Source organism: Rhipicephalus sanguineus, chromosome 6 (assembly GCF_013339695.2).
Source record: "Rhipicephalus sanguineus isolate Rsan-2018 chromosome 6, BIME_Rsan_1.4, whole genome shotgun sequence".
Taxonomy (NCBI): domain Eukaryota; kingdom Metazoa; phylum Arthropoda; class Arachnida; order Ixodida; family Ixodidae; genus Rhipicephalus; species Rhipicephalus sanguineus.
The window spans coordinates 150,594,969-150,619,819 of record NC_051181.1 but is presented as its reverse complement, the minus strand read 5'-3'; the positions used below and the strand labels follow the sequence as shown (position 1 = coordinate 150,619,819).

Below are 24,851 nucleotides of genomic sequence, written 5' to 3'. Positions count from 1 at the left end.
ATACTGGACTGCCACGCAGAGGGCCCGGGTTCAAAGCTCATTCGACCCTGGGCATTTTATTTCTCATTTTGTTTTTTCATGTGTATCGGTTACTTTTTCATGTCTCTCGGTTACGCCACCAACGGCGACACCGCTCAACGTAGGAACGGGTGCCTAAGAGCTGCGCTCTAAAACAGTGCGAAGTAGTCGTGGACACAGGACAGCGCTAGTCCTGTGTGTATTGTTGTGGGTGTCAACTTCGTGCTGTTTTTAACTCTTAAAAGTATTTATTTGTTCGTATAAGTGCAAACCCCACCCGACTGCCGTTAACATCTGTGGTGTGTTAGTGCGAATAAGTGAGCTTTTATCCTGCCTTCACCATATGGAGATCGTAAAGTTGTGTGTTCGTTTTGTGCCGTTAAAATGGTATTGGGGCATAGATGTCTCAAAACTGGTGCAGTGGTGTTGTCTGCTTTGCACCCGAGTATAAAGCTGGCAATGAACAAGTCTGTTTCCAGAGACTTTTGCATAGTTGTACGCAAGTGCAAGACCTGCACAAAATCTCGATGCTGAAAGCAGCGACTCGACAAGAACAGCATGTATTGGAAGCGCAGCTGTAGATGATAGCCAGATACATTCTAGGAAGAGCAAATGCGTAGAAGCACTAGAAATAAAAGTAAACAATTCTCGAGCCAAAACCAAACTTGATAAGACGACGCCCCCGGTGCTGTGAGCGTTAACGCATTCGAGAGCTCTGGGATGAATCGATTGCGGCGCCAAAACGTGTGTAGTTTGTTGAAGAAAAGCACAGATGAATTGAAAACAGGCCGCGAGGCTTGGGTCCTTACCATAAACATTACAATACGCGACCCGCGACGTTGTTGCTTTAAAAAAAAACTGTGGCGACGGTAGCAGACACTGCGGCGCGATTCTGCCGTTTTGCTCCACTGAATCTCATTTTCACAATTTTTTTTCTCGTATTTGTGTCTAGTTCGGTAAATAAACAAACTACGTAAATAAACAGATGGAAACGGGATTAATATACAAGGGACAGAGCGCGAAAGACGCCTTTAGAAAAATTTGCGCATTCGTCTCTATAAGAATGTTTTGTTTTGTTTGTTTTCCGTTGCGTTTGCTTTTGCCGGGTGAGTGGCATTGGTTTACCATGCGCGATCCCTGCTTTTACGGTGCACCCGTGTCTGGAATGAATACCCAGAGGCAAATAGAACTTGAAAGAAGGACGATGTTAGTTTATAGTAGGCTTGCGAACGGCTTTTTTTTTTCTTTCTTTGTCTGCGTGCGCGCATGATATTGGGTCGCTGTGATTACTACGGTCTGATGTTTTCTTTTCTTTCTTCTCGCTTCTCCGAAGAAAAAATGAAAGAACAAAGCACTTGAGACGCACTGCTTCGGTCTAGACTGTCCGTGCAAGGAGCATCAACATTGTATTAAGCTTTGGTTGTGGCGTACATGTATCGAGTGCACACCGCTACTTTTACAAAGACGCTAGTAATTTCGTTCGTTCTGAACCTTCTCTGGTGTTGGACGACGATTTAACGACGCAAGCGCATATTCCTCGACGGTGACAAGTGATCGCATGGTTATGTATGCGCACGGTATGTATTATGAAAGTATGGTACGTGTTATGGTATGTATTATGACAAGTGATCGCGTGGTATGTATTATATATGAAATGTATGCAACTGCTCGGATAATGGCATGCAGGAAAACGAGACCCAACAACGCGTACTATTCTATTACAATACTAATTCTTTTTCATGGAAGAATCAGTAAACTTAACGCATTTTATATCACATGCTTTACAGAACGCGGTATTCTTGATATTGAAAAAAAATGCATACCTCTTATCCTATAATCTTTATTGATGATAACGCCGAAATTTCGTCGGTATGTTTTGCCAGGTCTTACTTTGATTCTCGGCCATGGCGGCCGCACTTCCATGAGGGCGAAATGCAAGGAACACGATTGTGCTTAAATTTAGGTTCCTTTTTTGAAACCCCCATTTACCCGCCACGTTGGTCCAGTGGTAACGGTGCTCGGCTGTTGACCCGCAGGTCGCGGGATCGAATCCCGGCCGCGGCGGCCGTATTTCTGATGGAGGCGAAAATGCTTGAGGCCCGTGTACTTAGATTTAGGTGCACATTAAAGAACCCCAGGTGGTCGAAAATTTCCGGAGCCCTCCACTACGGCGTCTCTCATGATTATATTGTGGTTCTGGGACGTTAAACCCCAACAATTATTATGGAACCCCCATTTGGTCGAAATTAATCAGGAGTCCTCCCACTACGGCGTGCTTCATAATCATATCTTGGTTTTGGCGCGTAAAACCTCAAAAATTAAAAACTCACAGGGTCCCTTATGCATTCGCCGAAGACAATTCGAAGGCGAAAGCCATATTCTTCTTCTTTCTCAGTCAATGTATTTGTCCTACCACGCTCCCTTCCGAAGGCTTTGTGCACCTAGCGTGGTTTTGCACTGCCTCCAGGATCGGAGGCCTGGTTTTGTACTGCCTCCGTGATCGGCCCACCTTTGACCAAGCTACGATGTCATGTGATAACCTCATGTGATTTCACGTTATGTGAAGTCGTAGTGATGCCATGATAACGTCACAAAATTTGGCGATCTGTGACGTCACGATGTCGTCATATGGCGCCGTGATTACGTGATGATAGTTTTCATCACTCGCGTTGACGTTGCTGACGCGGGACGCCGGCGACGCTGACGATGGTCAATTTTCGCGTTTGATGAGGCATGTAAGGCTTTCGCCTTAATATTATATTACAGCTCTCGAACGTGTACTTCGTAATATTTTTTTGTGTGCGTAAAATAAGGGATATTACAGAGGTGGTCATTACTTTATTGCGTGTATCACCTGTCCGGCACGGTTAATTATGTCCATTTTTCCGCCCTCTTTGTCTTCCGACTGCAGTCTGCGTTAGATCGATAACAATAAAAATTTAGGAAAAGCTTGACAAATGAATGAACGAACGCAACAGCCCCATTTCGAAGTCCATGCCAGCCGATAGCAGTGAAACGAGAACGTATGGTTATTCGATATACGTCTCGAGTTTATACACGCCATCGACAACTTTAGTGGGGAGCGGCTAACAGCGCGCGAAACAAACGAACAAAAAAGAAAAAAAAAGCGCAGGCACATTCACAATGGATGGCCCTGAACATCCGCAGAGTGCCTCGGAACAAGCCCTCCGAAAACGGCGAGTGCGGCCATATACATACTGGACTAGAGTATAGCGCTGCTGCTGCCAACACTCAGGCAGCACCATTCATCTTCTTTTCTTCGCCATCTGGACATATTGCCGGAGAAATATGACGCGCATGCTGTTAAAATGCACGCGTCAAGAAAAAAAGACAAAAAAAAAGAAAGAAACCGCGAATAGAAGCAACGAGGGCCGAGAATCGGCTCTTGATGGAGGTTTCTTCATGGACTTTTTTTTTGTGTGTGTGTGTGGTTGTGTCTTCAATTTCGGTGTAATGCTTCCGAGGCGCGCTCGGTCAGCACTCGCGTGGGATGACCACTCCAAGCTGTTCGAATATGTTTAGATCCTTTGAAAAAAAAAGTCATGCCTGTGTCCAAGCTCTGGCTTTTATAGATGCAGGCGCGGCCACCATGAGCGATGACGCTTAGGAAGAGAGAAAATTTCGATAATGTGGAACGCTTTGGAACCCGTACTGAATGCGGTCTCTCGGAAAGCCGTAGGACACTATAAAACTCGTCCAATCGTGTATATACATGTGGTAGGACACGTACATATGTATGTGTAAACCGGATACGTAGAATGTAACTTTTGCGTCAATGTAAGTTCGCCTCTGAATGAAATATACGACAATGCTAGCGTCGTTCAACATTGGTTTTGACGAGAAACGTTTCGCAGGCGCGACTGTGAAACGAAGAGAGCGCCATTGCGCTACTCTGATATTTTTATTTCTTCTATTTATAGAGACAAGCATGAAACCTAACGAGATGACGCATGACAATGTCCATGAGAAATAGGATAAACCTATATTCCACTTCGCTCATCGAGCTCTGTACTGCGCACGGAATCGTTTTTGGGCAATGTTTTGTATAGACTAGAATATACGTATTCTGTTTATTTCTTTCACTGCTACGCATTGCACGTAAATGTTCTTTTTTTAAAGAAATTTTCGGGAACTGAGCTGGTTACTCTGGCCTGTTGGTGTCCGTAAAATATTTAAACAGCGCTACGGATGAGACGAAAAGCATGGACGCGGCTGCACTATTTGTGCTTGGTTCTCGTTTCGTGCTTTGCACTGATGACATCTTTATTTTCATAATAGTAATAATAATTGTCAGGCTGTTGCGTAACTAAAACCACAATATGAATTTGAGAGTCGCCGCGAGTGGAGGGGTCTGGAAATTTCGACCATCTGGCCTTCTTTAACCTGCACCCAAGTCTAAATACACGGACCTCTGGGATTTTGTCTCCATGCAGGCAACCAGGTATTCCAGCGCAGAGCTCCGCCATTGCTTCTAACTGCTGCGAAAAAAAAAACGCTACATGAACGTCATGTTGTGGGAGGAGTCTCTTTACCACATGTAATATTACGTGACAGAAGCGTAGAATCGCGCCAGGCGTCAAAACATGTGAATTGCACAACGAGCGGACGTCTTCAAGGTCCACCTATTACAAAGCACTCAGACATATTTTATCATCATCAGCCGCAAAAGCATCAACAAAGTGAGCAGCTTCGTACGTTCGCGTGCTGCCTTACGGACGCGTTGTGGGCCCTTCGCTGATTCGCAAAAGGAAGAATTATCGCTTAGTGGGCACTTGACAACTGTACTTTGCAGTAGGCATCCCAGGATAGTTTGAAACGGCTAATGTTACGCGCACAGTCGTTCATTTCCTTACGGCACGGTTGAGGCATGCGCCGAGAACCGAAGCTAGGTTAGCAATTGAGGTGATAAGCACGGGGCCCGATTGCGCTATCGCGTTCTGCTCTTGAAGGCGAAGCCCAAGCATCCTCCCAGTTTTCGCTTCGTTCGTTTAGTGACGTCCAGTAATTAGGAATGCAGGGCCAATTAATACACGTACTTTCGTTTCCACTTTCTACAGTTCGTGTCACATCGGCGTAATTTTGACTCGAACACTGTACACCCACCACGGTGGTCTAGTGGTTATGGTGCTCGACTGCTGAACCGAAGGTCGTGGGATCGAATCCCGGCCGCGGCGGCCGAATTTCGATGCAGGTGAAATGCCAGAGGCCCTTGTGCTTATATTTAAGTGTACGTTAAAGAACACCAGACAGTCGAAATTTCCGGAGCACTCCACGACGGCGTCTCTCATAATCATGTCATGATTTCGGGGCTATAAGCCCCTGCAGTTATAATTATTGACTCAAACACCTACATCAGAGACAACATTAACTGTAGCAGCCAAATTTGCAGTGACATGACACGTTTTTCACGAGGAATTGCTAATAGCAGTCGTCATACTAAAAAAAACACAATAAAAGCGATGTCACGTTTTAATGCGGGAGTAATGCGCAATGCACGGTTTTGCTCTAAGGATGGTCAAGGGCGAGCGCCATCCGTTTATGGCGCCGTTTAGTGGATTTCGCAACCGCCTTGTGAGAACAACTCCGGGGAAGATTGTTTCTGTCACATTCACTTTTGCAGGCAGGGAGACCCTTTTTGTGTTGCTTTCCCGTTGTCCGTTCACTCGGCGAGGGTTAACGTGAGAGCGGCAGTACGATGATGGGCTTTCTTCCCAGTGCACATTGGGCAGCGCAGGCTGAAGAAAGCGCGGCAAAAGAGCACAAAATGGCGCCAAATTGCGGCGAGGGATGCCGTCCTAAAAGCAGGAACGCCTCAATTACCGAATGCCGCTGATGCTAGTGCCTCGCCTCGTGCTGTTCATTTACTTTGTTGGCTTTCTTCCTTTAATAGATAGCTGTTGTGTCATGCTAGAGACGCGAAAGAAGGGCTTGCCTTATTCCCCTTTGTGGTTGTTTATACAATTTTACTTATCCTGATTCTTTGTCGAGCGATCAGTGGTGGTGGCCGTTTCCCATAGTGCTGCCGCCGCCAAGTGCCCAGAAAGTTGACCGGGTGAAGTTAGAAATCTAGCCGGCACAAATGGACCTTACTTCACCACTTCTTTGAAGGGTTTTTAATGACAACACTAAATTCGTTGACAATCTCGAGAAGGTAGCGTTGAAAAGGCTTTTCGGAAGCGGGGCTTTCGCAAGCTGCATGGATAACGCAGCTGAACACGCAGAAATAGGCCTCGATTTCGAAATAAGGAAAAGCTTCGGTTATCTTTACGAAGTCGCAGGAGATTGTGGAGAAGTGTGTACATAAAATGAGGTAAGAGTTAAAGTGGAGGTCAACTATTTAATGTTCATGTGCCAGAACGTTTCATTGTGCGGTGCGTTGAGTCATCCTTGGCGCGACCGCACAGGATGGAATAAGCTTTATAGGTTTTCAGGCAGAGTGAGTGCCACCTGTTTACTCCACCAATATAATAATAATAATAATAATAATAATAATAATAATAATAATAATAATAATAATAATAATAATAATAATAATAATAATAATAATAATAATTAATAATAATAATAATAATAATAATGAGAAGAAGAAGAAGAAGGAAGAAAATAGATAGGTGCAAAAAGAAAACATGTTGGATTCTTGGACAATTTGCCAGAGTGGGTGTGAGCCAGAAATTTTAGGATGTACGTTTTAAAGTTCTGATTTTTTTATATTGTAAATTTAGAAGTTGCTTTGAAAAATTCGTTGTTGTTTTTTTCGCTTCGTACCATTGCTCACTTTGCCTCACTCGGGCTTTTAAATCATTGTGCACCAATAAAACTCACCTGCTTCCAGCCTTTCCTTTAATTGCGAAGGCTTCCTTCAGGTTCTTCAAACAATTGACACTTCTTGCTAATCAAACAGTCTTCTGTTCTGGATGAATAAAACTGACCCAGCACGTACGCTCGCAGCATTTTATTGTGGTATGGTCACTATCATGACTACACGGCTACAAACAATAAGCCAAAAATTCATTAGGTATAGAAAGGCTACATTTTGCAAGAAGCAGTTTTTTTTTTCCTCGGCGATGATGACATCCTCGAAATCAGAAGAGAACAAAGTATGTTTTTTTTTTACTTTCAAAGATGAGGCTATCAAAATATGATGATCTCAAGGATTCACGTGATAATACAATGAATTCATATGTACACAAGCATACGCCCTCGAGACAAAACAACAAAAATGGATAAAGAAATAGCGATTCTATACAAAACCTTTGTAACAGCGCAGCGGCACCATGTGCTGGTCATTACGCCGAGCGCGAACTTGAGTGAAGCGCGCACGTTTCAACACGGCGTAGTGCCAGGGCGCCTCAATGCACAAAATGAGCTAGTATTTTAACATAAAGCCAAAAGTAGCAGAGCAAATCTTTACCTATACACAGTCTCTTGATCGTTGACTAGTTTTCTTGTTTTTATTTTTGGAATTAGTCCTAATCGAAAACTGCATCCTCCTGGTAGTCGGTGGAAGTCTGGCTTTCTTGATTTATGATTGGTTTTATAACATGGCAATATCACAAAGGTCGGCAGACATCGTGTGGGAACATACAGGGGTCGTTCAAGTCTAAGCAACTGTCGAAGAATTAGGTAATTGGCATAGTCGACACTAGGCGGCGCGTTGTACAGATAATGAATCTTGAGTGAACGTAACAGGTGAAGATCGCCTAATTTTGCCGCAGTAGTTGCCGTAAGTCTTAAAGAGGCCCTGCAACACTTTTTCAGCATGGTCAGAAAACGCTGCCGATCGGTAGTCGAAGCTCCCAAGAATATGTGATCTAAAATTTATAGCGCAGCACGCAGCCTAGAATTTACAATTAATTATGAAAATCAGCAAGAAATCATTCCTTCTTCTCCCGACAAGTGATGCCATAACCCAAATGACCGCACCATAAACCAAAACACCATGGCCATTGGCTGATTTGAGCATCGTGAGCTGCATAGTTACCGTGGCCGCCGCGAGATGTCGCCACGTGCCTGCACGCGCTAGGGTGCCTCGATGTCAGCGCCGTCGCTTCCAAAGGGACGAATCTTCTTGTCACCTTGTCATCCCCTTCCCTGCGTAGCTTTCAGCGCGATCGCTAGTACGAAAGGAGCGAGAAAGCGCTTGGAGCGTGCGACGAATCGCCGTAACTCCGCTCGCACTTGACGCATTCTAAAAATTTTTGCGTTAGTCGATTCGTGAAGCAATAAGATATTCTAACGAAGCGATAATTACTCGGAAAAGCGTTGCAGGGCCTCTTTAAAGAAGGAACCGTTCTCTACGGTGTATTTTCTGAGGAAAAGAAATACACTAGAGACCTAACGACCATGTTCCTTGAACAGAATGAAGGAACACCTGTTATCTGAAGATTTCGGAACTGCGGAGCTAGTGTGAAAAGGGATATGTCGCACTTATCGACCTGCCATACACATTACGAGACGAACTAAAAAGAAGCGCGCACTGAATGCAACTTGAAAGTTCGGGGGAATGGAATATTGTCATATTTCATTGCAGCCACAAAATCATCGTGAAAGTAATGAGTAATGAACTCGTTAAACGTTTTGGTGGTACTTCTACTAAAGTACCAAAAGTAGTACCTTGCTCAAATGAAAATAGTAGCTTGGCTGGGTAGCAAATACCTGCCGCTCATTCGCGCGTATCTAATTAGCGATACGGTACACATGTTACCTCTGTCCAATTTAAACCAAACTCGCCTCACAGAGCAACAACTTTTCAGAACCCATTCAATCCTCGTTCCCATCCTGCATCTAACACTTGAACTATATCACGTTATGCTCCCGTTGACATTCATACAGCTAATTGCGCTTATACCTGTTGTTCTGTGCTAGCGTACGGCCTACTTATGTATGTTCTGTGCTTGAAGCTGCTGTCGTTAATGTAAATCTTTGAGTAAACAGGCGATGTACCAACCTATCCCTCCTTATCCAGTGTATACCAGCCTTTGCTCGCATTATAGGCGGATAATATCAGCGGAATAATACAAGTTAAAAATCATCAAGGGAAGAGAATTTCAGTGTTATTGCGCTTGGAAGAGCGGAGGATCATAAACGCGACAATATTGGTTCAGCGCTATCCAGTGACCTTACGGGTTCTTGCTTTGTTTTGTTTTGTTTATATCAAGGTTATATTGTACAATATTGAGAAAGGAAAAAGGGAAATTCGAGGACAGCACGTTGCAGTCAGTACTAAGCGGTATACAGTGCGTTTATTTTTGAGTTTGTCAAAGACAAAAAGCACCGCATTTCTAGGTACAAAATAAAGACTTATTTTTGAAGCCTTAATATACACGTGAGAGATGTACTATGAAATCCTGTCACAACTGTTAGTGCTAACCCCTCTTTTTACTTAAAAATAAAAAAAGAAACAACTAACATCACTTCGAACGCATATTTTCTTGTGGTGCACAGATGACAATTTCTCGCATAATGACAAGTTTCATTAACGAACTTTATTATACGGCATCATATTAATGATACCCCGACTACGATACATGGTAATTTCGCTTAAATCCCGAAAGTGTTATTCTACCACTCGTGCTGTATTTATTTGATAAAAGATAATCATCAAAATAGGAAATGGAAGTCGACGTTTTCTACTTTGAGATTTTGCGACGTAGTCGCCAAAATGACGCCATCAGTGTTACGTCACATATGTAAATGTCTTGCTGCACAGTTTCCCAATGTTATTAGGTTTAATCCTTGCTTATTCTTGAGTGCCATGCAATTGTCATTATAGTTAATATTTATAAACATGCCTTGGCAGCGCTGACCGCGTGTTGCTAACACCAACAATTAAACGTCATTCGCAGCTGGCGGTGCCATTTTATCGCACACTGTACAGGCATATCTGACAGAATTCACTTGCGGTAAGGCAAAACTACATATAATTCCAAGAACGTAGTCAAACTAGCGTAGCCAAATATTTGTTATACAGTTTTTTGTTTCAAGATAGTCTGAAATTCTCATCTGATGACGGGCTTGTACTTATGGGAGAATATGAACCAAAACCAATGGCTACCAAGACAGCGCTTAAACACGTTTGAGAAATGCAAGAAAGAAAACTCAAATACTGGCCTATTGCGAGACACTCGGTTAAGAGAGGGCTTGTATTGGATGCTTGCATCTCAGTATGGTCGCAGGACACAGATATAGCTTGCGTGGACAGTATGAGTGGTATACAGTTCAATAACGGACACGCATTCGATGCGGATATCCCGAAGAGACTACAACCTTTGCTTATCACATGAAAATCAGCTGCTGGCGGGAAAAAATCATGATTGGAATGGTATGCACAAGGAACTGAACATGGATGAAGTTGATTTTAAATCGCATCCACATCGATGGAAGAACGTAATTTACAAGACATCTGCTGAGCGTATGGCTTTAAGATGATCCTGTTCCTTTGAAGACAGTCCGGGTGGTCGGTCCAATAGTGAGTTAAGAATGAGTAGTTGGTGTACCTAGTAAAATAATTATATTATGTCAAAAGGAAGTGGAAATTGGTGCTTCCTGTTGTGATCGATTCATTAGACAGCGCTGTTGACTCCGACCGGTGGTGCAATTTTGTCAAATGTCATAGTTGTAAAAGTGGTCATGAGTGAAACCTCAATGCTGAAACGTCAAGTTTTAAAGAACTCGGTGCAGTAATATATCTAGAAAGTTTAATACGCTGAACACAACATCAACGCTCAAAGAATATGTCAAGATTAGTTGCTATTCAATTAGTTTAAGCTTTTTCCACTGCCTTGCTTTAAAGAAGCCGTCACTTTTGAAGGGTTATCCAAATCTTTAAATGTACCTTTGAATCTTATTCTAGAGAACGCTTTTCTTTGTGACTAGGGGTTACGTTGTGGGGCGGCTCTCCGCACCTGTTTCTCGGGAGTTTGAAGAAAGACCAGCAACCACGCGATCGTCGTATTTTCTGTAGACGGCGAGTGGGATCTTCTGGTTCAGTGAAGAGATTTCACTCGCTCCAACAAATGAAGGCTGAAAGAAAATTTGAAGCTTGCTGCGGATGCTGCGATGCAAAAAAGATAGCACTAATACATTCATAGTGGTAGTTAATATCATTGCTTCCAGAATGCCGTGCACCTCTGCGGTAATCTGTTCAGTAGGCATATTGAGTATCAGTATCACGGTAAACAACAGCTTCTCCTCGCAGTAATCGATAGACAAGCATAGGCATCAGCTGAAACTAAACGCGCAGAGTCAGAGTGAGTTGAAGAAGCGCCTCAACCATATAGAGCACAGAAGCTTGTCTTCGCGTTAAACTGCAAAGTCCTCACTATCCTTTTCTTCTCTCGAGTGTTCCAGTCTTCGCACACCACAATAGGACGGCACCGAAGGGAAGCTTGTTGAGGTGTCTTCTCTGGCGACCTACGCAAAGCAAGCAGCACAACCGAAAATGTCGCCAGAACGTCTCTTATTACGTGTATATATATTTAGCGCACCGGTGTCTGACGATATGCACCGACACAACACCGCACGAAAGAAAGAGTCACTATCACGTGACGCCGGACACGCGATCACGTCACGAGCACGAAGAGCCGACGTCACGCACTGCAGTCGTCGATCGCAGTGAAGAACAGGCAGATGAAGTCTTCGTCGCGTTGCGTACGAGTTGTTTGCCGCATTCCGACAACTGCCTCGTCACGGTGATCTCGGGCGCAGCTGTGACGCATAAGTGTCACGAAACGCGAGAGATCGCACCGGCGCGACAGCAGCTGGGAAAGAAGCACCATCGCATTGCCTGCGAATGCTGATGACAGTAGCGTGATGAGGAGGGTGCTGCTATCCCCGTTCAAACACGAAAGTGAGTGGTTCCTATCGCCTCCGTGGTTTGCTTTCCATCATGTGCTTGGCTCGTCGACTGCACGTCTCGCTAACCGCAGCACAAGTGGCGTTTCTCGCAGGCCTTTTCTTCGAAGCTGCCGACAACTCACGCGTGAGGTTGCAACAGCGCACAGTGGTGGTTCAGGGCACTTTTTTTCATAGCGTGCGCGCGTCCACTTTGTCCATTTTTTTTCGGGTTCTTTTTTAGAATGTTGGTCCCACATTGCGCGTCCGCCGGTTAAAAAGGCAACGCTGGGTTTTATTTGTGTTTCTTTGTTTCGTGCGTTTATATATAGAGTATGCATGAACAGTAATTAGGCTTGTAAAGGAGCGTGGTGTCTTTTTTTTTCTTTGTCGAATAACAAGTCTGAGAAAACAGCAGTCTGAGGAAAACTGTAGGTGCAGCTAATTTGTAGAGCTATGCTCAGAGCACATGGTGGGCAAAGGCAAGGCGCACGCGTTAGCGTTGAGAAAAAACGAAGTACCTACTGGAGTACTAATTCCATCTCTGACCGTTTCAGCGAAGGCTTAGTATGCACGCTGTTTCGTTTCTATTGTTCGCAATAGGTAAAGAGCACCGTTTAGTTAACGTTGAATTCCACGTGTGTACAATCAATTGAGTAAAAAACCACAAAATCACGAAAAAATACCAGCACACTGTAAATGATATGCCTAATGTGAATCATGAGAATTAAGTACAGAATGTAATTATTTTTTTTTTTTTAATTTCAGCTTGCAAACTGAGCCCATGATATACGATAGCCTGCTCTGTGCTTCATTGTTTACTTTAAAGCATGTTACACTAGCGTATCCACATCTAGGTTAACGCGGACTAAGATTTTATAAAACAAGCCTAACATGAGACAGTCCTAGCTAGATCGCCATTGCTACTCAATGTTCGGTAACGCGTTTATATTCGTCATATACTGTATGGAGGCAAATGCCCGTGCTATTAAATAGCGTACATGGTTACCAGGCCTCTTACACGTTGCCTTTTAGTAGCTGTTTCAGCTTCCTGTTGGAATCACGAATGCGGCTCCATATGCTTGGTCAGTGAACCGTGCTCTAGTCAGTCACTTTCACAACCGGTATGCGATCTGAAATACATCAATAGCTTAACAGTTGTATAAATCCTTAATGACTTCTGTAAAAATCAACGTGTTATGACGCCGACATGTCCCGGCCAACCTTCGCGTGCCAAGGTACTGTGTTCTCTTGTTGTTGTTTTTTTTCTAAGCAGCGCAGGATAACTGTCACCTGCATTGCAACAAAGAGCAAGATATGTTATCTTTATGATATCTTTTATAAAGATACGCGGTATTCACAATCTTAAGATATCAAGCGTGCCTCCTTCACCGGATTATTCTTGAATGGAGCTAACGATAAATCGGAAAGGCAGTTTGAGTCCACTACACTGGGATATATGCGTAAAAAGTGGTTGCTCCGTTCCATCTTGATGTGCTTAGGGGAATGGTCTTCGTTTGTACGCGATCGGCTAAATCTGCGGGCGTAACACTAAAAGCGAGTATCTCAGCTAACGAACCAGCGTTTCGTGAAAGCTCAAAAAGCTTATAAGAGGCGAGAGATCGCGTTTTTCTAAGCTACATGAAAACCGTTCCTAATTTCACGTTCCACACGCTACGCGTCCGTAATGTTTGGTCGGGGGATAGATAGAGGCATACGTAGCGTACCTGAGTTTAAAGCGTGAACTCTATCCCGAAAACTTTGGTTCTGCTGATGAGATGAAGGCGAAAGTGTGTTTTGTATATAGGTACATTGTATATAGATATATCTATACGTATATATACTCTATATGGTGACGTAGTTGCACACTTTTTTTACTCTTATTTAGACAAGGCCAGGGAACAGAACGATCTCTCAGAGAGACAGATATGTGTAGGCCTATGCACAGAATGACGTTCGCGTAAAACTGGTTCTTTGAAGGTCCAGGACATGCGTGGTTATAAAATTTTCGTCTCGAAGGGGAATATAGAACACCGAGAGTCGTCTAAGGAGCGTAATTCTCTCCTACACGGGACCTAGATGAAAACCACGCGATAGTTTGCTTGCGAAATTCTTTGTACAAAAAAAAAATAGAAACATTTAATGTCCATGTGTGTTGGTTATGTAATTTATTTTCTAAAAATGCTTCACCATCGTGTGCAAAGCTATATCTATGGGCAATGTTCTCGCTGTACGCGCAGTATACATAGACTTGTTTGATAATCTGTGAACACTACTGTACTTAAGATCATTTTTTTGCGGAATCAAATGCTCAAAGTCATTCGAGTCATAGCAGTGCTGGTAAAAGTTAACCGATAACGACGACTAACTATTTAGCTTTCTAATATCAGTTACACCATGGCTCAATCCGGAATGTATCGTTACTCGCTTCCCCGTGGATGGGTTATTAGACAAGTATAGTTTGTTTGGAAGCGGTAACAGTGAATTCGAGAATTCTTTACATACTCTCGGCGGCTATAGGGTGCACCGTAAGTAGACCGCATAATAAAATTAACACAAAACGTTCCCCATATTATCTTGAAGAAATTGAAACGAACTTCTTTACCTGCATCTGACTACGCGCTTTAGAGATCCTCGTCGTCAACTTCAAACTGATACGCATCTAGCAGATAGGGTAGTACGCAAGCAGTCTGAGCTCTTCAGGAAACTCCTCTTCTTCGAAGTTTTTGCAAGCTTTCGTGGTTCATCTAGCAGTTTCCGCGTTGAATCTTGTCTGGCCGTTGTGTTGGGTTTTTCTAGTGGTTGTGAGTATAGATTCAGCATTGACCCTACAGTGTAGGCAGCTAACGACGCATCTTGCAGGGGAGGCGCCGTGGGCACCACACAGTCAGTCACCGCAACGAAGGTCCGCTGCGCGTGCGGTCGCCTTCCCGGCGGCGACACGGGTCTTAGGTAAGTATGGCCTGCATCGATGGGGCCTGGTCCGGAGTGCTGACGCCGTTGTATATACCTGCGCACAAAGAGAGAAAAAAGTGACAGATAAAGTCATGAAACGATACGTTACTGGAAGCTAATGTGAAGAACTATAAAGAACTATGAAAGAGCATATTATCTGCACAAACTGTATTATAACTTCCCACACACAAGGAACACTATTCTACTTCCACCCAACCGCACTTCTCACCGTCTCTTCAACAAGCTCAGTCTGCAAAGCTTACGCGGCATCTCTAATGCCTTCAACAAATCATTCTTGCCAACTGATATTGAAATATAGAACGCGCTACCCGACGATATAGTAAATGACATTGAGTCAGATAAATTTAGGCATCCGGTGTCATGTCATCATAGTAAATGACATTGAGTCAGATAAATTTAGGCATCCGGTGTCATGTCATCATAGTAAATGACATTGAGTCAGATAAATTTAGGCATCCGTTGTCATGTTTTTTTTAAACCCTTCATAAACCACCCCTGCACTGTTGCTTTAACGTCTACCAGTTGTACTGCTCTGTTATACTATACCGGTTGTACTACCGGTTGTGCTACCGGTTGTACTGCTTTTTTTTTGTCTTGCCCATCGACTTCAAGCATGTATACTAAGTTTTGTTTACCATCGTATAATAATGACGATGTTTATTGATACCTTTGTTATTATTGACGTTCTGACGTCAGTGCTGTTTCAAACTTCATAACGATTAGCCAACGCCAAAAGCAGTGCCTACAATGACCTCGCGATGATCATTTTCTCACGTTTACATAGCACAGTTTCCGACTGGGAAAAGGAAGAAAAACACAAACGCACGATTATTTTAGTGAGAATGGGACAAGAAGCTTAATAACCAGCTCGTTCTTCACCGGATGTTGAATGCTTGCACAATGCACCGCCAAGGCATACGCTATGCGGCTGCCACGACCACGTCGCGCCTCTTCTGTGTGTACAGGTTTCTCTAAAAGAAATTGGCGCCTTGTGGCGGCACCTGCTAATATAAGTAGCCTAGCAAGAGAAAAGTTCTGTTGTTAATACCTGTCAAAACGGGATACTGATTGATTGATTGATTGATTGATTGATTGATTGATTGATTGATTGATCGATCGATCGATCGATCGATTGATTGATTGATTGATTGATTGATTGATTGATTGATTGATTGATTGATTGATTGATTGATTGATTGATTGATTGATTGATTGATTGATTGATTGATTGATTGATCATACAGAGTGAGCAGAGGTATGACTCTCAGCGCGCTAATTCTCACGTAGCAAATCATAATTGGACGCTGGTTTACTAATACGCTACGCGAAATCTCAAACATCCGGGAAGGTCACTTCTACGCACTTCAGATGCCGCTGGAGCACCGTCCCCATCGCTCGTTGGCTCACAAGGAGGTTAAACACTTTTGTGTTTCTTGAGGACTACAAGCCTGTGTGAATGCTTTTGACTATTGTATAGTGCAGCGGACACATACGCGTCCGCGCATTTATTCATAATTTCCTTCTTTCCTTCCCTCCTCTCTTTCTCACCTTTCTATTCCCTTTTCCCATTCACCAAGCGTAGGGTAGCCAACCGGACATTTTTCTTGTTAACCTCCCTGCCTTCGCCCTCTTGTTATTCGTTCTTCTTCCTTCATTACTTCAAGAAACTGCCATATAATTTTTATAATACTGGTGTTCGAATCTATCCCTGCCGAAAAAGTAAAAAAAAAACAGCAACTAGAGCTATATAGCTTTATTTACTTTTTTTTTTTTTCTAAAGCAAGACCTTAAGCCCTTCTCGCGACGGTGAACGAGGACGAGTGGCAGGAGGAACGTCATAGGTATCCTCCATTCCTGCACGCGTGGTCTCCGGGGGGCCTTTCCTTCTGATTAAGCTTTCCTCTCTAAAAATAGAAAGAGAAAAAAAAAGGTAAAAAAAACGGGGGGACGGAAGCGACCCGAAATTAGACGAAAGCGCAACGCAGCGCTTCTGGGACGACGAGCGAGCAATACAGATTTTTTTACGAAACGCGTTTTCAATTTCAATTTTATATTTTGCCCCGACGTCTAGTGCCCTCGCGGGATCAAACTGGGCCGTCTTTCGTTGAAATAAGACAGGCGCTGCATTCGCAGGCGAAGGAATAGCAAGACGAAGACATAGACTCACACACACGCTGAAATATTCGAATCGCGATATGAGTTCTGCTGGGACAAAAAAAATAAATAAAAAATAACGACGCACGCCAGTCTATATAAGAACCCAGAGAGGGTCGTCATTTCTCAAGTTGATGTTGCCCAGAGTTTAATGACGAGAAGAAAAATAATAAAACGGTGTAGACGACGAAACGAAAACAGCACAAAAGTAAAGAGATAAGTGATGTCACGTCGTTTCGTATACGAGACGATCAGCGCTCTCTCTTGAGGTCCCATCATGGGGGACATGTTTTAACGGAAGCGACAAACATGGCCTCCTTTTTTTTGCTTTTTTGCTTTATTTCATTCTATTTGCGAGGCTTCTACTTGCCTGTCGCTACCTTCGTACAACCCTTTCCCAAACACGCCCCTTTCCCATCCTAGTATCCAATCGACGTGCGTCGGTTACATTTTCCCACACAGGCCGGCAGGAGGCCACGGTGTCACCAGAGACGGCGGGCCACTTTCCAGGCGAAGCCCCAGCGCCTTCTGATGACCGTCGCTGTCGTCCAATCGTGTCCGGCCGCGATCATTAGTGGATGAGCCTACTACGCTCGCCTCACGAAAACAGTAAATGGTTTCTTATTTCGCCCTTCGATCGCGCGTGGCGGCAAAACGATGCGAGCAAATCACTTGCCGAAGTCGGAAAAAGAGGCTAAAGTTTCCTTCCGTCTTTTACTTCTTGACCCTACATCCCCCTGCTCGACATGGGTTGAGGTTATATATGTATATAACAGGAAGGCTCTTTTGACCGGGCGGAAGCTCTTTAACTATCTGATATTGGGTCGTTTCTTAATGGGGGATGTCAACAAGTGACGCAAGATGCCTGGTACCGAAAGGAAGAAGCTGTAATTTTGGTGAAACATATGTAACCTTTAGTTGTTCCGTTCGAATACACTAGGACCGGAATCCGGACAAGTGGCGGATGAATATCATGGTATACATACATCTGACGTGACGTAACAACTGAACTGCGTTCAAAACGTATAGAACACTCCACGTACGTAACGATACTTTAGACAACATGTTCTTCACACGCTCATTTTTCCCTTAATTGCTATTACTAAAGTTATCCAATTGAAAACGGTTTTAACGAGGAAAAACTTTCACAGTAAAATATCTTGTCGGAAGACATTACTCCCGTGATGCAGCTAATTTAATTCACCCGTCGTGCAAGCCTTGTGCCTGCCGATTTTATAAGCTTTATTTCCGCTACCTGTTCACATTTATGTGTATTCTTATAGCAACTGTGCAAGCCTAGCATTCGCTCTTACTTGGCACTGCCAGTTAATTTCTCTTGTTTCATGAAGTGCCAAGCTTGCTTTCCGAAGAATGCAGCAGAAGTCTCGCTCCGTAAGCATTTCTTATATGCGATCGGATGTGATGACATGGTTTTGTTTACACGGCACCACTGAAACATCTGCACAGCTGCTTGACATCGGAAATCTATTGTTAAACTGCGTTCTTACTGCTCAAGTCTTTTATCATAGCGATGACAAAACAAAATGAAACATCGCAATGTTGCCGGTCAGATCTGCCGGGAATAACCCGCCTATAGCTGCTACCACCACCACGTGAAAGCAGCTATCGCATTTTTCTGATGGGGCACTTCAATGCTTCCAGGGAGGAATTATCCGTAGAAGTTCTGCATTAATATGCAACCGGTAACACACCGTATGTAGCCAGAACGTGGTGAATCCCGGTAAGGCGTAGGCGAACATAACTGTCGTTCAACGCGTTAATTAAAACACGCCGCTCCCTCTATCACTTTGCGTACTGCACCAAGATGGTGCTCGATTTCACACCCATAAGTATTCCCACCACGTGACCTCAAACCTGCATCGTTTAAATTTACGCCAAAGCTTCGAATGTTCCGGGCCTGTCTCAGTATAGGCATTGTTTAATCAACGACAGCTCGGCACCTTAAAAACGAGTAATTCGACACCTACAGAAATCCTGAGCAATTACCGATTAGATGATTCCATGTAATGGAAAACTGAAGGTATTCAGTAACATTGTCGGCACGTACTGCTCGTCTGTTTTCAGCTATAATTGCCATGTCGTTAGTAATGTCCAAGCCTAATGAAAACTTCACAGCTCACAACTAATTCTTTCCACTGAGGGCCGTATTAAGGCTGGTTGTCGTCTCGAATAACAGGCTATTCATGAGATAAAATTTTGCCACGTCAAGACGAAGTTAATTTGTAATTACATTGATATTGATTACAGATTACGGAGTGCAGTGTTTGCGCTACAATGCGTGCTGCCGGTTGTTTACCGAATTGTGAAGCTCAAATACATGCATATTGTTTATAGGGCGTCTGTGTTTTTATCACCACATCACACGCCAAACACGGCAACGCCCGTTTCAAACGAACATTTTTTTTTTTTTTTGTGACAACAAAGTGGAACGCTGATAGTTCAAAAGAGGAACAGTTATGGCGCGTATAGCTTCACTGCGCAACGAAGAGAATACAGGAAGGACTGTTCCATTGGCACGTGAAACAGCGCTAACTCTCAACAAGTTTCGTTTGCGAAAACACTTGATATACCTACAACAAAGATATTTCTCTCGCTTTGGCTAACAAACCTTGTTCGAAGTTGGCTCTTTGTCATTTCCTCTGCTGGTTCCTCGTTCACTGTGCACCACTGTACAGCAAAAGATATGTCGTTCTAATATGCCTAACTATTTACGCTAGATTATAATGGTTTCAACAGCGCGAAGTCGACCTGGCCAGTAAAAAAAAAAAAAGAAAGGTAGAAAAAGACACAAGAGATTTAAAAGGGTGCTACATCCCAGTAATGAAACCCGAAACTCGCCCAGGCTGTTGATAAAGCGATATGTTTAGCATAAGTCCAAGCACAGCCAATTCGTTGGAACGCGGAAATGGTTGCCATCCCCTAGTAAGTATAGTTCAAGGTCCAGTTGGAATAGGATTGGTGCTTGCGTACATCGTGTGTACATCGGTGTCCGTATATGTGCTCTAGTGTTAGTTGCCTCTGGGTGTGTTCGTGCGTGCACATCCGCATGAATACACACAGAGGCAACGAACGCCAACGCGGATTCACGCACCCCGTCTCACCGAGGCGTCGACATATTGATCGGGCGTTAAAGATTCCCGCAAATGCCGACTCCCCACGACGTGGGAACCTCCTTGTATATACTTCTTCGCAATATCTTCTTGAAGCATCATCCGCTGTCTTCGCCCCTCAAACAACGAGCCTGTCGCTGTATCGACCGACGGGGGAGGATCACACACACACGCCTACTCTTAACGAGACACTCTCACGTTCGACCGAGCGGGTACAGGCGTTACAAAGAGAAGGAAAACCTAAACTGGGTGCAACTCTCCATCTTGCTAAGTGGACAATGACAGCGCGAGAGATCGGCGCAGATGAAAGAGGGAAAGGGGGTATGATTTTGCCCCATGGCTCCACCTTGGCGCGTGGCCCCATCGCAATCGATGGGAGACGTTATATCCGAGGCGCTTATGAGGGCATCGGGCGCCGGCGGCGCCGGCAGGACGAGCTCTATCGCCTTGTCACATGTACCTGCGTGTTTGCACTGAGACGACGGCGATCCACGCGAGGCGAGTACATTCCCGTGTTTCGCGGTATTCTTCGAGATACGACGACAACGCACCTTGAGACAGCATCTGTCCCTTTCCCCCTCCCTCCTCTTCCCGTAAAAGAGAGAAACAAGGGAGCCACAATGGCGACGAGCAATACTCTCGCACTGGTATGTCTTTCTTTCTTTCTCTCTCTCTTTATTTATTTCTCTCTTTCTTTCATTCTATTGTCTCGCCTCTTCCGCTTTGCTATTTTTGCGTTCTCAGCCCGACAAGCTCTTCTTTCTGCTTTGACCTCCCCCCTCCCCCCTCCACTTCTACACACACACAAGTTATTCGTCTTTTTTTCTACGCTTCTGTATTTTCTTTTACGGCTGTTTCAGCCTTATTAAGATGTTTCTTTTCAGTCGTTCACTCTCAGGCATTCCTTTGTTTTTGAACGTGTACGCCACTCGCGTTGTTTCTCTGCTCTTTACGTTGGCGTTTTCTCGTTTTCACTGCTTCTCCCGGTTCTTGTGGCGGGACAAGTGGCGCGAGTCCCGAAGACGAATGGTCGCCGGGTCTGGCTCATTGAAATTTATGGTCGCCACGAAGAGGGTGAAAGCTAGGTGTGTATAGGGTGGTGGGAGTTTTGGCGGGAATGGCGGCAGGCGAAGCGTTCGCTTTACTTTCAGGTGGCTTCGTACTGGCGCTCTCGTGTGTGTGCGGTTACTTCATTGGGCTTCGCACGCAGCCGCCGCCGCTCCTGCTGTTTGCTTGCCAAGCTTCGAGGAGCCCGCGTCGCCGCGCACCGTTCGTTCTTTTTTTTTTTCTTAAGGGGGGTGAGGGGGGCGCGAGATGTCGCGCACTGCAATATGCTGAGTGCTTTTCTCTTTTTCATCACCGTCTAGAAAACCGGCGTGTCGCTCTTTCTCGGCAGAATGAGCTGTCACATCGCGCACCGTCGCAGTTTTTCGGCGGAGTGTTTGATCGGAAAGTGGCGGGGACGTAGTATGCCGCATGGACACTTGCGTCGCCGACGATTGTCTTAGAAAAAAAAAAGCGAAGCATGATCGATACTTCAATACAAGGCGCACGAGAAGCTTTTTTGGAGTTGTTCATAGACGCCACGCGCTGGCCAAAGGGCGCTGCGGTGTTTTATCATACTGGCGTCCCTTGGTCAAAACGTTGACGACATGACAGTCTAGTTCGAACAACCGTCAATTTCTCGAAATCTTACGTCAAAAACATAGGCCAACCACTGCCATTTAGTTTCGCATGCATCAGACTCCAACATTCTGTCCTTCACGTTCGCATATATTTGACTTTGAATTCACTACTTAAAAAAATTGTGCCGCCAATAAATATATATGACATGCCCAGCTGGCAAGGGTTGGCTTATAATGTAAAATTTATTATGCTCAGTAAAGATTGTACTCAGCGATCGTCACACCTAACCTGAAATGTGCCTTAAGCACCTTGTGCCTTTAGCACCTTAAGCACCTCCAGCGATGAGTACCCGAATGTTTAGATGATGTGCATTGATTAGGCCGCTTAACGCATCTTTTTAACAAAGTATTAGAAATTTGCTCTTTATAACCGGAGTTTGATCAAGTCAAGCCGCTATAAACGGGTCCTGTTTGTTTAGGTTAAGTCTAACGAAGGCTGTGCATTAAACATTATATTTGTATGTCTGGGCCCCTCTATGTTCTGTGTTTTTTTATCTTGGCAGTTACAAGGACACGATTCAAGTGTACGAAGCAAATTACAAAAATGGGGTGAGTCTGCACACTTAGTTTTTTAGTAGCACTTTCGTATTCCTTTTTGCCATACTACCAGCGTAGGGTAGCCATCTAGACATCTTTCTGTTAATCTCCCTGCCTTCGGCCTTTCGTTTTTCATCTCTTACAACTTTATAAATTTGTCTACGAAGGATGAACTAAACCCAAAGGCAGGTTCAAACATTTACGTGATGTGGCATTCGGTAAAAAAGCAGAATATTTGCTGGACATTGCCCCGGTAGCCTGAATTTCCTATGCCTTACGTGTGCCAGCGCGCACAACCAACGCGGTGTTGCACTGCGTCAAATGGCTGGGCTGCACATTCGAATGTTTCACGAGAATCAGCATCCCGCAAACAATGAACTCCGCATGAACGTACAGCTCGATGTTGAACGCTCCTACAACGCGGGTTATACGGAAGGCATTGCAGCATACAAGATGGCCCATTACGAACAGTGGCGCTCCCGTTATTTATATAGCGACACGAGATTAAATGAGCCGAGAACTTCACGGACCCCAAGCCGGAGCGTGGTAGAAGTAAGGAATCGCTGTGCGTTGATAAATGCTGTCTGCGCAGAGCGAAGCGCACCGCTCCGGAGAAGGCTGCGCATATACGCCCCTTAGGCCCGAGCGGACATCGCCAAATACGCGGGAAATGTGATGCTGCTAAAGGCTCGGGGCTTTATATTCGCGCACGCTTTCTCTTTGTCCTTGACCAAAACTTTCAGCAGTACGCTTGCACTTTCTGCGGTTAAGTGTCATTATTTTCTTCTGTTCTTGCTCCAAAGGAGGGTTGAGCGTATAGGGGTTTAATGAAGCTCAAGGCGATATAGTACATCGCCTGTCATCTGCTTTCCCGCTGCTTCTGTTGTTGTCGTTGTTGTCTTATTCGTGGCTTAGGGTTTTAAGTTTTCTATCCTGCATTCGCCAAAGGCAGACCTATTATATAAGCCCGCCTAGGTGGTTACGGGGGTTACGGTTCTCGGCTACTGACCCAAAAGTCGCGGGTTCGATCGCGACCGTGGCGGTCGCATTTCGATGGAGGCGAAATGATAGAGGGCCGTGTACTGTGCGATGTCAGAAATAACACCAGATATTATTATTATTATTATTATTATTATTATTATTATTATTATTATTATTATTATTATTATTATTATTATTATTATTATTATTATTATTATTATTACATAATTTAAGAGCAGTTTTCATAATGCAATAGAACTCCGTTAGATTTTGCCGTGCTATGCATGGTGTGAAAGCGCGTGCTGCCATCGAACACTGTATAGAAAAAGAAGTATGCAAACAAGGTAATGTTTCAAGGTTATGCCTGTTCCCTCTTTCCCCCTTCTTAATGTTCAGGGTGGTCAACTTAACTCTGACTATGGCTGACCTCCCCTGCTTCCATTCTCTCTCTGGCTCTATCAACATCTACCATGACTCATTTTCTTTTTCTTAAATTTGAGAGCGAGATGCCGGCTATTGGAATAGCTGAACTCCCAAAAATGTGTGTGTGTGTGTTTTTTTTTTCGTGATATCTCATCATATAAAAATGATTGATGGGGTTTAACGTCTCAAACCACGATATGATTGTTCCTTGATATCTTAGTTCTAGGCAGGGATTTCTGGAGAACGAGCCAAAGAGAACTCGTTTTATGATAGCTGGAAGAAGTGTTCTCACCATAGGCCCTGAAGGGTTCGCGCCATCTTGCTGCCAAGGAAATGATGCTCATCGGTTGAACTCCCAAAATAAACATTTATTAACACTAACTCAGAACTTTGCAAAAAGCTACACGATACAATAGCGCGGGCACTGTCCCTAACCTTCGAGCGAGGGCCGGGCCCCTCGCTCGCGCACAGCAGTCCTTCACCGACTGTCCGGGCAGTCGCTCTTGAAGCCTGCGAGTGACTCGCGCGCATCGCCACTGCGCAGCACTTGGCGCTAGAATAGCGGCCTTGCGATGGGCGTGGCTCCCACAGCCTGGAGGGCTGATAAAAAGAGACTAAAAAAAATGCCCCCACCTCCCCGAAGGGAATCGTGAGGAAATGCGAATGCATTTCTTGCGCCGAGAGTACACGGCGTAGTAAATTTAATGGCGTAAACCAATGACGAGACGAGGATTTGTACCGTAACCATTTATTTACACATTCATCAGCACCTGTTTGTGTTGTCATTGTACCTGACGGCCATAATCTCAGCCTTGTGGTCGCCGTTGGCGTTTCACAGCGGCGTCTCGAGCACACATTTCCGGATGTTCTTGAGAGGCGCCCAGCCAGCGAACGGTCGAGAGTGAGGCGCGAGCGGACGGGAGAGTGGGGCGCAGGGAGGAGAGAGAGCGAACGGCGAGAGAAGGAGCGGCGAAGCACTGCGCCTACCCTCTCCTACACTCTCTCGCACCACATGCTCCGGTTGCTAGGGGCGAGTATAAGCGCGCGCGCCCGCAGCTGTTGCTATTGGAGAGGGAGTGAGAGCGGAGAGATA

At 44.6% G+C, this 24,851-nt stretch overlaps 1 protein-coding gene across 2 annotated transcripts in view; it reads right to left on the bottom strand.

Annotated features, from left to right (window-relative positions):
* Positions 1-6,976: 6,976 nt before the first annotated feature.
* The window catches only part of LOC119396782 (potassium voltage-gated channel protein Shaw), a 132,467-nt gene continuing 114,592 nt past the window's right edge, over positions 6,977-24,851 (bottom strand). For both annotated transcript variants that reach the window (XM_049417233.1, XM_049417232.1), the window contains exon 4: positions 6,977-14,881. Coding sequence is in view for 1 of the 2 variants with exons in the window: in XM_049417232.1 (XP_049273189.1) it covers positions 14,820-14,881 (62 nt within the window). In the remaining variant the exon portion in view is untranslated. The remainder of the gene's footprint in view (positions 14,882-24,851) is intronic.